The 15,000-nt window shown below is 36.4% G+C and overlaps 1 protein-coding gene across 5 annotated transcripts in view; it reads left to right on the forward strand.

Moving 5' to 3' along the window:
• Positions 1-15,000, forward strand: part of LOC136849048 (protein Skeletor, isoforms B/C) — a 298,256-nt gene that overhangs the window by 34,381 nt on the left and 248,875 nt on the right. For 3 of the 5 annotated variants that reach the window (XM_067121943.1, XM_067121945.1, XM_067121946.1), the window contains exon 1: positions 2,013-2,130. The exons of 1 other annotated variant lie outside the window; for it this stretch is intronic. In XM_067121943.1, the coding sequence (XP_066978044.1) occupies positions 2,079-2,130 (52 nt within the window). In that variant the 5' untranslated portion in view covers positions 2,013-2,078. Of the gene's footprint in view, positions 1-2,012; positions 2,131-15,000 lie in introns of those variants that run through there. One more of the 5 variants, XM_067121944.1, reaches the window with a different exon arrangement.

Below are 15,000 nucleotides of genomic sequence, written 5' to 3' on the forward strand. Positions count from 1 at the left end.
ATAGAACTGAGGACTCCCGTAGGGGGGTTAGTGCCTTTGGCATTACTTACGGTTCTTTGCAGCGTCCATTCGGCCCCTTTCATTCCTTTTACTGTTCCTCCGTTCGTATTCTCTTTCTTCGATTTTACTTTCCACCCTCTTTAACAGTTGCCACATACTGCAACTGCGAGGTTTCCCTCTTGTTACACCTTTCAAACCTTCAACTCTCAATTTCCCTTCCAAAGCTGAATGACCTCATAGGTCCCAGTGTTTGGCCTTTAGGCCCAAATTTTATATTCCATTTATATTCCTATAACTAAGGACCTGCGCAGCGCACCATATTACAGCAAGTTTGGTCAATTCTGAAATAACGCTGTACTGGGGATGCGATGCATATTGATGTTGTTGTAAAGGAAATAGTGGCTTACTTTGAAAATTCACTGTACAGAAGATAATATATATAATGCCCAGTGTATCGTACATATATATTCAGTATTCCAATGTACAAGAGATTAATCATATTTCATTCTCGAGTTTCACTCTAGCGGAAACAGGAATTTGGGCATTTCATCGTGCAAGAGACATATTTCCCAGAATTCCTATGTACATGAGATGTTGCACATTCAGGAATTTCACTGTACAGGGGTCAGGAGCTTTTGAAAAGGCTTTTTGTGTTAATCCTGGTAATGAAAAAACTGCTGCAGAAATCATTCCATTCATCGTAAATATTCCACTCGTCTGAATGAGGAGCCGTTGTTCTGATTTATTTCATTCAACACGAAATTTTTCAAGTAACTGAGAAGGCGATTTTTTCCTTGATTTTTAAAACCACTTTCAGCATTACGCTCCATCCTTTGTGGAAAAGGACTTCCCCACTTCCGCAAGATACTTCCTGAATTAGAAGTGAATAATCTCTTCTCAAAATTCCCAGTGGCTTTCTTCCTACCTTTTCACCGGATAATTCCCTCCTGCCATTACATCGTATCCCCAGAATAAGCAATCACTGCCGGTTAGAGCGTTGTGGAACTCTCAAGTACGTAAAATTCCCTTATCGTTTCGCCAAGGACGATCAAGATATCGGGAAAATTAAATATCAGGCCATCTTAAGGGATTAACGTTGAAGTATTTCCATGGGAAAGCTTATCGCCTTTTTAACCTTGAAGCCCTCCGGAAAAGGGCCACACGAGAGGCGGAGCGTAGATGTTACGTCATGATCGAGTTGCCAATTGATAGTAAGGCTACGGAGGGCAATTTCCGTACCCCAGTTTTTCCAAGTCTGCTTTCCTGTCTGAGGGAAATGTATTTTTTCCCCCTTTGTTTCCGGCTCGTATGGTATTGACTATATTAAATCAGCCTAAACTTATGATAATTTCAAGGGAAATTTATATATTATTCTCTCTCTCTCTTTCTATTTTAGGATTGTAATCGGACACAGTCTCAACAAAGCTGAGACTAATTATGTAACGATTTGTAGATGACGTCTGTTTTCTTAAGCTAAATCTGAGGAATTCAATTCCACTTCTTTGGAATCTATGGCCCATGGTACTTATTGATCCTCTTGCATTGGTTCGTGGTGGGAGAAGTCGATGGGGAAGCAGCAGCATCAATTGTGTTCACGTGATGATATACGCTCGTATTTGCCCCGTCGGAATTTTATAATACTACTAAGGGAGGCTTCAGATTTCAGGCACCCATGGCTCCCCTCTCTCTCTCTCTCTCTCTCTCTCTCTCTCTCTCTCTCTCTCTCTCTCTCTCTCTCTGTAGTGGCATTGGGAAAGAGAAAGTGAAAGTGGGACGGTGATAAATTGCCATTTTTATCTTATGTCATTTTCAGCACTCCTTCGGTTTATGATAAACTCCATAGAAGCTAATGCCGCGAAGGAATGCATAAAAGCGAAAGAGAAGGAAAAAAAATATCAAAGGTTTGTGGCGTATAATGAAAAATCAATAAGATAAGCATTGTCAAATGGTGCGATCTGGAAACTCTCTACCGAGCGTGCGCAGCGTGACGTCACTGCAGCACACGCGCTTTGGCTAATACTCTCCAGCCGCGACGGGCAGACCAACAGTTTACTGGTCTAAATTTCAGTTCTAAGATCATGTCGTGGTCCAGGGTTGTTTTACTTGTGTTGGTTGGATTTACACTGCATGGTAAGTGTTCGTACTTTATCTGACATAGTTAGTAATGCGTGCCTTTGGTGTCTTAGGGAATGCAGGCAAATTTTCTAATCCTTCGGAACATTGAAATCTCCAAACCGGTTCAGGTGAGTGCAACGCCTGCGATAGGATCGTGATGTGCCTTCTGTGATCATGGAAAAGGTGAATAGAAAAGGACAACGACAACGATATAGAAGCCAGGTTTTATTTGCCCTTTCCTCTTACGACAAACAAAAGCTTCAGGTCTTAAGACATCGAAGTCAGGGGCGTCCTGAATGATTGGGGAATCGATCATTGATATAAATCTTGATAGACGAGACTTCTCAGACGTCATTTTCACTCCTGCACTATCTCTTGAATGAAAAGAGATTAGATATCAAGTATCTCATTCTTTCATCATTGGTGACATCACTGTTGCATTAGAAATTATGCGTAATGCAATCAATCAGTATCTATTTAATAAATGGAAACCGTCGTCAGTTGTAATTAAGGAAAGAATAGGTTATATAATTTAAGAGAATTTGTCCACATGGGTTTCGTCATGCTTTTCAGTCTGCCATGGGCAAATGGGATACATGCATAGGTATTAATATTAAGCTAATGCCAATACTCTATATATATATATATATATATATATATATATATATATATATATATATATATATATATATATATATATATATTAGCAACAAACATTACGGATATCATTAGCATGTTGTGTTCATTGTATAATTTGTACGAAGACATCCTAAGCATCTCAGATTGTAAAATTAGGTTCACACTCACTCATGCAAACACTCATACACACAGACTAACACATATTCAGCAGTTGTCAGTAAATGACTTCATAATCACCACATTCTAACTTAGGTTCTTCCTACGTATTGAGAGACTGAAATGTTGTGAATATGTGTATCATTATTTCCTGGGAGATTTAAAAGGTGATCTTCTTGATATTATACATTGTGAATCTCTTTGTTCTTTTCCACCACAGTCTGTGAATTTTCCCTGTAATGTATTCACATTCCTTGACTGTTATATTCCCAGCTCTCTCTCTCTCTCTCTCTCTCTCTCTCTCTCTCTCTCTCTCTCTCTCTCTCTCTCTCTCTCTCTCTCTCTCTCTCTCATCTTCTGAGACAGAGCCCCGGTCACATAATGGTAATTCATCAATTTCTGCGAAATCCAGTGTGCCCCAGGTTCCTTGACCTTGGCCTGTGAAATCTTGAGTTTTTCCACCTTTCCAGCCGAAGTGTCAACTCATAAATTGTTCTCTCCCTACAGCTTCCCAAACTCTACAAGAGTTCTGCTTACCCAACCTCTGGCTGCAAATCCCGTAGAGTTCACTCAGAACCACTGACAAAGATCATTGATGTCCAGCCACAGTGAAATGTTATTTTATCTTTCCAAGCTTCACGGAGTTTGAATATGTAACTTATCATTACCGTATCCTTACACAATGAAATCTCAAGTTCTTTTTTTTTTTCGTCTTCAGATGTTGAAATGCTGGGTTTTTAATATCCTCATCCGATGAAATTTCTGGTTAGTCTTTCTTTTCATGTTTGGGTGGCAAAAGTCTGTGTTTTTCAAACCTTCAGTAGCGAAATGTACAGTTTATTGCATGTATATACAGTGAAATTTCCAGTTGCTTCCTCATCTTTATCCGGAGTAAAATCCAGTTGTTTCCAACTCACTGTGAAATAGGCATTTGTTTCCACCTCAGAGTGGTGAGGTATACAATTGCTGCCACCCTCATTTGAAATATCCAGTTTTCCAACTTGATACGGTGAAAATTGCAGCTGTTTCCATCTCGTACACCGAAATATCCGTTGTTTTCACCCTCAGGTGGTGAAATAGGTTGTTGTTTCTACCCTCAAGTAGTGAAATAGGATCTTGTTCCCACCCTCAAGTGGTGGAATAGGCTGCTGTTTCCACCTTCATACAGTGAAGAGCACAGTTTATTGTGTCCACAGACTGAAATTTTCATTTATTTTCCCATCCTACAGTGGTGATACAACTAGTTTTTTCCATCTGTATTCAAAGAAAAGTCCAGTTGTTTCCACTTTAGGTGAAATAGGCACTTGTTTCATCCTACATGCAATGAAATATGCCGTTTCTTATGCCCCAGTTCGGTGCAATATGCAATTGTTTCCACTCTCATATGTGAAACATCCAATTGTTTCCAGCCTCATAAGTCGGACGACAGATATTTCTTTTGAAAATTACAAACTGCAAAAACCCAAAATGGTAATTTGGAAATGTTTCACTGTGATACCCCCAGTTGTCCTTTTTTTCCTGCTTTTAGCTGTAGCTCATGCTGTTTGTTTACACCGCAGGAAGTTCTAGCTATGAATATCTCTAAAGCTAAGTTGGTGTTTTTACAGTCATGTCGTCTGGTTTCAGTTGCCAAACATTTGCAAGTCTGCCAGTACGAATAGTACTGCAGTCAGATCGCTTTTCGATCCATATAGGCGCGCACAAAGACAGACACCAGACACACACATATATATATATATATAATATATATATATATATATAATATATATATATATATATATATATATATATATATATATATATATATATATATATATATATATATATATTATTCCGAGATGAGGCTAAAACCCCTCACTAGATTTACAACCGACACTCATATTTTTTTAATAAAACGCAAAATAAGACAGCTATATAGAAATAGCATAGGCTTTATATGAGATTTAGTCATTCTCTGAAATCGTTATCAAAAACATTAATAACGATTTTAAAAAGACTGCTAGTTCAGCATCTGATATACGGCAAAACTCATTACCTCCATTACCCAACTGCATTGGCTCCGTAAGCAAAGCTTCCACACTGGAATGTAGAGTAGTACACGTCAGCAGCTTATTGCACACATATCACACCCAATTTGAAAACTAGTCAGCGTCCATTAGTGAAGAGTATGTCTTTGACAAATAATGGGTAACTATACGAAACAATAGTCTGGACTACTACTAAGTTCGAAACATGGGGTTGAGCAACCAGCATCATCACGTTGCAAGGTGTTTACATGGCCCTATATTCTTCCCTTGGATATTTTGCGAAATCTTGGGCACACCCAAATTCTACACTTTCATTTCTCATTTCTTTGGCACAAAGATGTTTTGCCCAAGCTACTACAAATAGTACGTCAGCTTTGTTCACTACCATTTCGAAGACAGTCGTGTAGTTTGGACTTGGTGCTTGTTACATAAAGATCTAAAACCAGGTTTTAGATATGTCAATAGATTTGTCTTGGGCTGTGGCCCATAAATGTATCTAACCTCGCTACAGTAGGTAAATTACGTTGCATTTATATTCATCACTGAGTCAACGACATTTGTACAGCAATCTGGACTTGCCCAAATACTGTCATTTCCTGTTAGTCCACTATTTCCTAGTGTGTGACTTGAATAAAAAAAAAAGTAAGCCTTGTAGCTTAGGAATATCAAATGAAATTCTGACAAACGAAACGGACCCTTAATGGATACGTGTGACCCCAGTTCAGCCTTGCACTGATCGGTGTCAAAGTAGACAGTTTTCCAGATGAGAACATTAAGTTTCGCTTTGCGGCGGCCTTCGTGGTAAAAGCAGCCACTACCAAAAAAAAAAAATGGCAAAGGCTAAAGTTAAATACAAGGAAAACTGCTAGAAATTGATTCGAAAGTGTTCACAGATCACCTAATTCCATATTGTAGTATCGGTAGTCTCAGTCTACGTCGTCGTATGATAGAGGAGGTGTTGCATCCATAACACTTTCTACATCACTACATTATCACATGAAGATGACACTGATGCTTCTCTGCCCTGCCTCGTCAGCAGCTTTTACTTAAATTTAGTTTTAATAGAAGTTCCCTGGTAGTACTTCAGTTTATTCGTTATAATTCACAACGTGGCTGTGTGTGGTAATTTGATATGCGTATAACGTTATGCCAGTTTTACTTCTAAATGTATATTTGCAATTATTATTGGCAACATGAACATAGGACATAAAATCATGAATATTCATTATCTGAAGTGGAATTAGCATTTCATTACTCCACGACATTTTTAACAGGAGTAAAGATACTGTGTGGTTCAACATTCTGTCCATTAGTATCAACATGTATATACCTACATAGCACATAATCCAATAGCTAAATGTCAAGACTAGTCATTAATTAGTGGATGTTAATAAGTAATAATGGGTAACCCTAGAGTCTGGCTTAGTCAATAAGTTTAAGTTTATCATTTTCTTTTATTGATATTACATTGATTCGATTTAAGAATTGAATGCGCAACTCTAGATTTTGATGCCAATTTGCTTTAAGAATCAACGTCATCATGCCGAACCATTTTCATTGTTGTATGTGTTCTCCATACGCTGATTTGGTATATAGAAGTAGGATCTAGAATAAATCTTGCCTTAAATAGTATTTTCCCCCATAATGTCTGGAATGTTTAATTTTTACTCAGACCTAATGAGTCTCGGACGATATATTGGCAAAGTTCAAAGGAAAGATCTCCAGCTCTAGTCTATTGTTTTTGTGGCGAAGGGGAGCTTTTTGATCCCCTCCTTTGCTTCTCCGTTCTCCCCCTTTTTCTTAGTCTTCTTTTCATCTGCCTCCGCCTCCTCCTCCTCCTCCAGTCGAACGTCCTCCACCTTCTTCACCCGAAAATCAAATATTCTTGGGGCGAACCGCGAGGTCTTACTGATGATGTGTCTAGGGGCTTAAGGGGCGGCCAGGGAAGTTCCGGGTTTATACAAGAGAAACGAACTCGAAAAATCAATACAAGATCAATCGAAGAGGATTTTCAAGTACTGGTGGACTCATGCTGTGTTGGTACTTGTTCCTCTCGGGAATACGTCGTCTTATTTATTACGGATTATTCTGTCGACGTTGCAGGTAACCATATGATTGTTTATGTGTAAAAATAACCGAAATAATCACAGTGGCCTTGTTACCTCTCGATTTACTGTCACCTTTCAGAGTTGCTTGTGGCTTGTTATCTCTCGATTTACTGTCACCTTTCAGAGTTGCTTGTGGCTTGTTACCTCTCGATTTACTGTCACCTTTCAGAGTTGCTTGTGGCTTGTTACCTCTCGATTTACTGTCATCTTTCAGAGCTGCTTGTGGCTTGTTACCTCTCGATTTACTGTCATCTTTCAGAGTTGCTTGTGGCTTGTTACCTCTCGATTTACTGTCACATTTCAGATTTGCTTGTCACTATTATGTTTTAAATGAAGAGATCCTGACGTCCGTGGCTGGATTCGAACCCACACCCGATATGTCAGAGTGAGGTTAGCAGTCGACCACTGAGGATATAATTCTATTCCTTCAAATACATACATACACATTTACCTGTCGAATTCAGATACATTTTGGTAAAGCTACAAAAGACCCATCTTCACCAAAGTAGCATAGTTCTTAAGCGTTTACGCAGTATTATTATTATTATTATTATTATTATTATTATTATTATTATTATTATTATTATTATGATGGAACAAGGCCACAGGCGCCATTGACTAGAAATTCAAGCTTCATTGTTTCTTCATTTAGGTTTAAATCTTTGTGGTGACAAGAGCATCCAAAAAGTTTGAGGAAATCGAAAAGTAAAGTCACTGTGACTATTGCAAATGTATTTATGCATATGTATACATATATACATATACATATATATATATATATATATATATATATATATATATATATATTTATATTATAACGAAATTGACCAACACATACATGCATATATATATACAGTAATATATACATATGTATATATATGTAAATGACGACGATGACATTGTTTGATACATGTATTAGAATAACATATATTTGTAATTTATAAACAGAAATTATTAAATTGGTTTTAGTAAGTATTAGCGTAAAAGACTTGGGGGAAACGTGAAATTTATATTAAAATAGAAAATTATTTGACGAACTTTGAAAGTTAATTTTTTCTTATATATATATATATGTGTGTGTGTGTACATATATTTATATATTTATACATACATGTTTATATATAATATATGTGTGTGCGTGTTTATACATGTGTGTGTGTGCTGGCGTATGCACATGAACAACTGTGCGCATGCTTGCTTAGATACACCGACTACAAAATATCTCGGCATGATCTGGACAGTGCGTAGCCTATGTCTTTGGCCTTCAAAGCATCCGGATTATTCTAGACGAGAGAACACTCACCGAGAGTGATGCGGTAAATTAGTTACATAAGCAGTAAAAACTGGAACAGCAAAGGCCGTATCTTCAGTTCATGGGTAACGGGTAACGTGATACCACATATATCATTTTAGCATTTGAATTTTATAAACATGGTGATCTGTAATAACTTACACAAGCACAGAAGCGCGCACACTTACACACACACACATATACATATATATGTGTGTGTGTTTGTGTGTCTGTATATGTACAGGAAGATAAACAGAATCACTATGCCAGGAACACTGACTGGTAAATTAGCATAAAAATCAAGTATCAGTGTGGTTTAGTATATAATGCAAGGCCAAGTCTTGTCTTTTTTATTTTTTGCAGCTGTAAACAAGTTTTTTTTTTTTTTTTAGCTAATGTCGAGATAAGTGAATGAAGAATGATGTGCCATAATTAAGTGTTCCTGGAGACGCGACAGTGTCGCCACATCATGTACAGCTCATAGACTTTGCTCAAGCTAGAAGTCATCTGTTATTTTTGGAGGAAATACAAAACTCAGAGCAAGGCACAGAATTTGGCAACGAATCTGGCTCCACCAAGGCACGAATGTACACAAAGACTAAATCGTTAGTTGTTTCAGATAGTCTTTGTCATAATTTGTGAGCTCTCTCTTTAATGACTTAATTTACTTTTTTCTCTTGCACGAAATTGTCACTTTAGACAAATTCCGAAATATTCACCTGTTGTCCTACTCTAAGTTGGGAATTTATATCGCTGTTTGAAGGATAAGCAAGTTTATCGTACCATCAATCCGAAGTGAACAATCGAGTATTTGGTTATTTGTGCGTTTGCAGTGCCTTGATGCTACCTTTTTTTTTATTGAAATAAAACCAGAATTATGTCCAGTTTATTCTTGAGACGTGGAAAAATTAATTAGAAAATGAAGAAATAGACGACAACCTATTGTTTTAAGGGATGATGTACAGACTTTGAAGAAACATTTTGTTCCAGGCATCATGTTGAGGGAGAAGAGAAAGGAATAGAAATAGAGGGAAGATCGTAAAAACTAATATGGAGGAGATAGCTGAAGTAAAAATGAAAAAGTAGACTCCACAGAGAAACTTGTCCTGAAGCCATGAATCATCATGAATAAGACGATGGAAAATAAGAACGCGAAGGAGTAGAGTATCTAGATTTTCGTTTGCGTAAGTACAGTGATGTAAAATGCAAAAAGTCCTTGGGCAAACAGATTGTTTGGATGAAAATAGAATTTTACAAATTGGCCGCAAAAATGACTTGGTAACTGTTTGAACAAAAACAAAGGATAAAGTCTTTTTATTTTTTAAGTAAACGGTATTTTTACTTTCCAAAATTCAGTTTTCTGGATCGGAATTCTCTGGAATGACTAGTTGCATCCTTGACAGAGCTTGCCTGCTAATGTACAAATGCACTGATTTTTGTATGTGGCCTTTTTTATACTTACATACATACAAATATACGTGCTGTGCATGTATATATAATATATACATGTGTGTATACACACATACACACACACACACACACACACACACATATATATATATATATATATATATATATATATATATATATATATATATATATATATATATATATATATATATACAGTGTGTGTGTCTGCGTGTATAAGCTGTTGTCTTAGATTCATATATAAATGCAAAAAGATTTCTCATCTCATTCAGAGTTTGAATCATAAGAGCCTCTTCAGGCACAGGCCACAGATAGTGAGAACTGAGAAATTTCAAAACCACAGGTAAACCACTGATGTTGAGGTGCTCAGGTTCATTGCCAAAGGTGTTTCCGCTTTGTTCCAGAAAGATTACGACCAATGAAAGTCTAACGCATTCCGGCTCATTATAACGTGTCAAGGCAAACGCGTTTTTGTACAAGATGTCGTCTGCGTCTCGTTCTCATCGCGAGGTAATGTTTTTGTAGTCTATGCAAATGGTTTCTGAGCGCATTGTAAGGATTTCGAAAAGTGATCTTATCAAGTACGTTTATTATGCTTTATGTATGTGTAGATATTCCGATATTCTGATGACTTGCAGGGCTCTTAGTAAATGAAGATAAATTATTGAGTTGATTTAGTGGTATTGGAATCTGGTCACAGAAAAGGAATCGAGAAACAAATGAAACGAATTTTAAACGTCCATTGAAAATCCCACCGCTAGGTTTGCATAGCTTAAAACCAATTCACACTCGGCTACTTGGGGACCGTGTAAACACAATACAAATGGTCGTCTTTAAGTACTTCTCTGCCAGTGGAAAAATTTCATTTATATCTTTGCTTATCTCGGCGTCGATGCTCGTTGTTGTTATTTTGAAGGCATTGTACATAACCAGTCAGTCTATCAATCAATATATGATTTCCCCTACGTTGTTTTTAGGTCGAATCGTTGTATAATAACTTTATAGAATATTCCCGGTAAGAACTACACGTAAAAAAAAAAAAAAAGATTGCAGAAGTAAAGCCATAAATTACCAGCGAGCGAGATTAGTTCTTACCTGATGTAATTATATGACTAAAAGGAAAGTCTGTACCTTGCCTCTTACGCTCTTTGGAGCAATAGAAATCTTGCGGTTTCTGTTAACAACTGTTAAGCCAAAGCAGTTAGGAAGGTAGGCTTACGAGACGTATGCATATATATATATATATATATATATATATATATATATATATATATATATATATATATATATATATATATATATATATATATATATAGTATATGTGTGTGTATGTATATATATACAGTATATATACATATATATATATATATATATATATATATATATATATATATATATATATATATATATATATATATATATATATATATATATATATATATATATATATATATTCACAAGTATTAAGCCAAAAATATTGTTTAATATCTAGTTTACTATGCCTCCGGCATAACCTAGCCTAAAAGGACTCATAAGTACTGAAGCTGTTTCTCATGTACAGTGAATACGATATTAAACAATAATTGTGGCCTAATGTTTGTGAATCTAGAAAATGTGTGCGTGTGTAATAAGTAACAGAATTTCAAATATCTTTCTGGATAGGAAGGCGTGGGGCGATCGTTAAACTTCCTCAATTCCTCATTATTATGCATAAAACTCGAAGCCTCAAAGTTTCGTAAGACCCCTTTTATGCATTGGAATTTATGCCGATCTTAATGAATGGTTTCCATAGAAACAGAGCACCTTTCCAACAAATTTAAATTTGACTCGATATAGTAGGAAAATTACGTCCTTATCTTGACCAGATCTGAAGAAAGAAGCGATAAACTAAGCTTTTATAAGATTGTGGCTTACTAGAATCGGGAAAATGGAAGCAGTAATACAATTCCAACCTTGGCAATAAACTAAGAGACGAGAATGCATAACTGTTAGCATATCATGACATTCTAATGGAATTAGTAAAACATTTAATTCTTATGAGGTAATTTCCAGTTACTGCATGCCGGTGCCGCGTATGAGAAACTCGTTACTGATACGCAACACAGCCTGTAGAGGATTGATCCCCAGGGAAATGGCAATGGTCTACATGTTAGATCTCTGACTAGAGCAGAAAATCTTTGTCTGTATGTTTATAGTAAGTCAGACAGAGACACTGTACGCTAAAATTTAACAAGACTTTAATCCTATTTACTATGTACTGCTTTTTGTTTAAGACAGTCCGGCTAAATTCCTGCACATATAGGCTACTGCAGGCCATCAAAATCTTTGAAAACAAATCAAGTTAGTGTCTGTCACTATAAATTACGTAGAGTTATGGGCGTTACGTATAGCTGGTAGGTTTACATTATATGGCCCTTATGACTAATAGACTTGGATCAAAACTGTTGTAAGAAATATATCATTTATCAAAACTGTTGTAAGAAATATGCCATTTCCTGAAAATGTCAGTGTCATTATGAATTTAAATTTATCATTACAATTTTAACTAAACTGTTACCAGTAACATTACCACTGAGATACTTTTGTTACGATTGTGACTGAAGAAAACCCATCGCTGTTTATTTACTTCAAGGCTTGTCATTATCGACTTCCCGTTTATAAATTCAGTATTTTTATTATCATAATAATTCCTTCTTTACTTTCATTTACATTATGACTGACAAATTCTCATTACAACCATGACTTCAAATATGTCGTCATCTTACTGACTGAAAATCCTTCATTATTAAGGCTTTAATGTTTCCATCACTATCGCGATTGAGAAATTAGGATTATTATAAGGAAAGAATTCCTCCTCATTCCATCAGGGTGATAACTGAAAGGCTTTATTTGCAACTGTGCCGGAGGAATTACCCTTATCGTGAGGACTGAGGAATGTCATCATCCTAGAGGCTGACAAATTCTGTTATTATCCTAGCTATTATTATTATTATCGTCGTGGCAATGAAGTAAATGTTATCGTACTAATGAGGAATTTACATAATCCATGTGACTGAGGAATTACCACTATCATCGTGACTTACAAATTCCTATTATCGTCAGAAACGATGATAATTGTAACTACTCAGTACGGGCTATGTGTTATTCCTCATTTATAATAATAATAGCAATTCCTCCGTCATGATAATAATGGTAATGCAACAATTACAAAAATAAGGACAATTCCTCAGCCGCGATGACAGTGACAATTCTTCATTCATTACGATACCTTTGATTCATGGGTTATGGTGATAATGACAATTTCTCATTTGCAAAGATTATGACAGTTCCTCAGTCACGATGATACAGGTATTCGTAAGTTGCAACGATTATGACAGTACCTAAGTCATGGTGTTGATGGTAAATAATTAGGCACAATGATAATGGTAATTGCTTTTAGTCACAATTCTTGCAACTGAGAAATTGTCAATATCGCCATGACCTACGAATTAAAGGTATAGACGTGAATGAGGAATTTCCTATGTCATTGAGTAATTGTCACTGTCTTCGTCAATGAGGAGTTGTCCTTATTTTTGTAATTGTGGAATTACCATCATTATCAAGACGGTGGAATTGATATTATTATCATAGCTGAAGAATCACACAACCTGTAGCGAGGAATTACAATTACCATCGGTTTTTAGCAACTGATATTATCATCCTACCTGAGAAGTTAGTATTATCACTGTGAATAAGGAATAGTCAGATCTTAACAACTCGTCGTCATAGACTATTCAGTGAATAGATGAATGGCTGGAGAATTTCTTTTTCCCGTGGAGTGCAAAATTCTTGAAATAACCATTGTACGAAAATCACTAAGACCTCCTTCAGTATCTTAAACTGTTAGAATTTAACAATACTATAAGATTTTTCTGACTGACTAATCTCAGGATACAGTTGGATGGATTTAAATTCCTTACACTGAAATCTCATTTGCAAAAACGCATTTCAATAATGGGTTTAGAATAAGCTTAGTCTGTAATCCAATTCAAGAATTCAAAATCGTGAGTAAACTTGGCTGTTTCATAAGGGTTCATTGTCGTTTATTTTAGGCAGATCAATCAGAAGAATTTGTGTATAATTCTTTCTTTATGATAAACAAAATTAAAAATCGACGAAATGAAAAGTCAAAGAGTTAAGTGTTTCATATAGGGGCCACTTGGGAGACCACTGAAGACAAAGTGTCCGACAAGGTTTTGAGTCAGATTTGGTTGAACTTCTGAACTTTTGTCAATAACCCAGAATTCCTCGGCGCTATGATATCTACCGAGCTATTCGTGACCTACCAAAAATTAGGATGCTATCTACCAAACAACCCAATTAAGACCTATGGCAACTACTTCCTCAAACTATATACAAAACTATCTGATCCCCCAGGGGCTAGTACTAAACACGGCGAAACAGTGACTCACCTACACTGTTTCGCCGTGTTTAGTACTAGCCCCTGAGGGGTCAAATGTAGAAAATGGATGGTAGATACCATACTATAGTAGTACCAGTTCCGCAATTTTGTGACTTTTTTCCATATTGATCTTTATTCTGGATATCATCTGTCAGTTGATTTCATAGGACAATTTTAGTTAAAAACGCACCTTCTTTCATATTTTCACTGTTTTGACATTGAACGAAGGAAATCGAGAGTAAAATACTTCCAAAATGCAATAGTCTATGGATTATTAAATAATAATATTGCTTGTGATTCCCATGGGTGCGTAGTGTATTGCAGAAAATCTGTGGAAATGGCTTTTGTTATTTCTTGACCTAAGAATTATATATATTCGCAAGAAAAAAACTGAAATGCTTTCCTCTCCACAGTTCCTAGTTGCTACCTCAGTCATAATCCTACCTTTCCTTTCTAATTCCTAAGAGATTTTCTGTACGTGCGTGTGTCTGCGCTTATAGATTGGGTAGCAGCCGACTTATATATCCTCGTGGCCACGTTCTTATCAATTCCAAGCTCCCATTTCCAGATTTGGAGTCATTGTCTCTCTCAGTTTCTCGAGATCGAGCCGAGAGATAAGGAGAAAAACGCGGTTACCCCTCAACAGAAGACAATCGCTCTCTCAACTTGGCCCAACTTTCTCTGATATCATCACCGATCCAAATTGGATTACGGCGAAGTGTGTGTCTGTATGTGTGGGTGTGTTCTGTGTGTGTCTGTGTATGTGTGTCTGTGTGTGTGTCTGTGTTTATATTT

Source organism: Macrobrachium rosenbergii, chromosome 20, assembly GCF_040412425.1.
Source record: "Macrobrachium rosenbergii isolate ZJJX-2024 chromosome 20, ASM4041242v1, whole genome shotgun sequence".
Lineage (NCBI taxonomy): Eukaryota > Metazoa > Arthropoda > Malacostraca > Decapoda > Palaemonidae > Macrobrachium > Macrobrachium rosenbergii.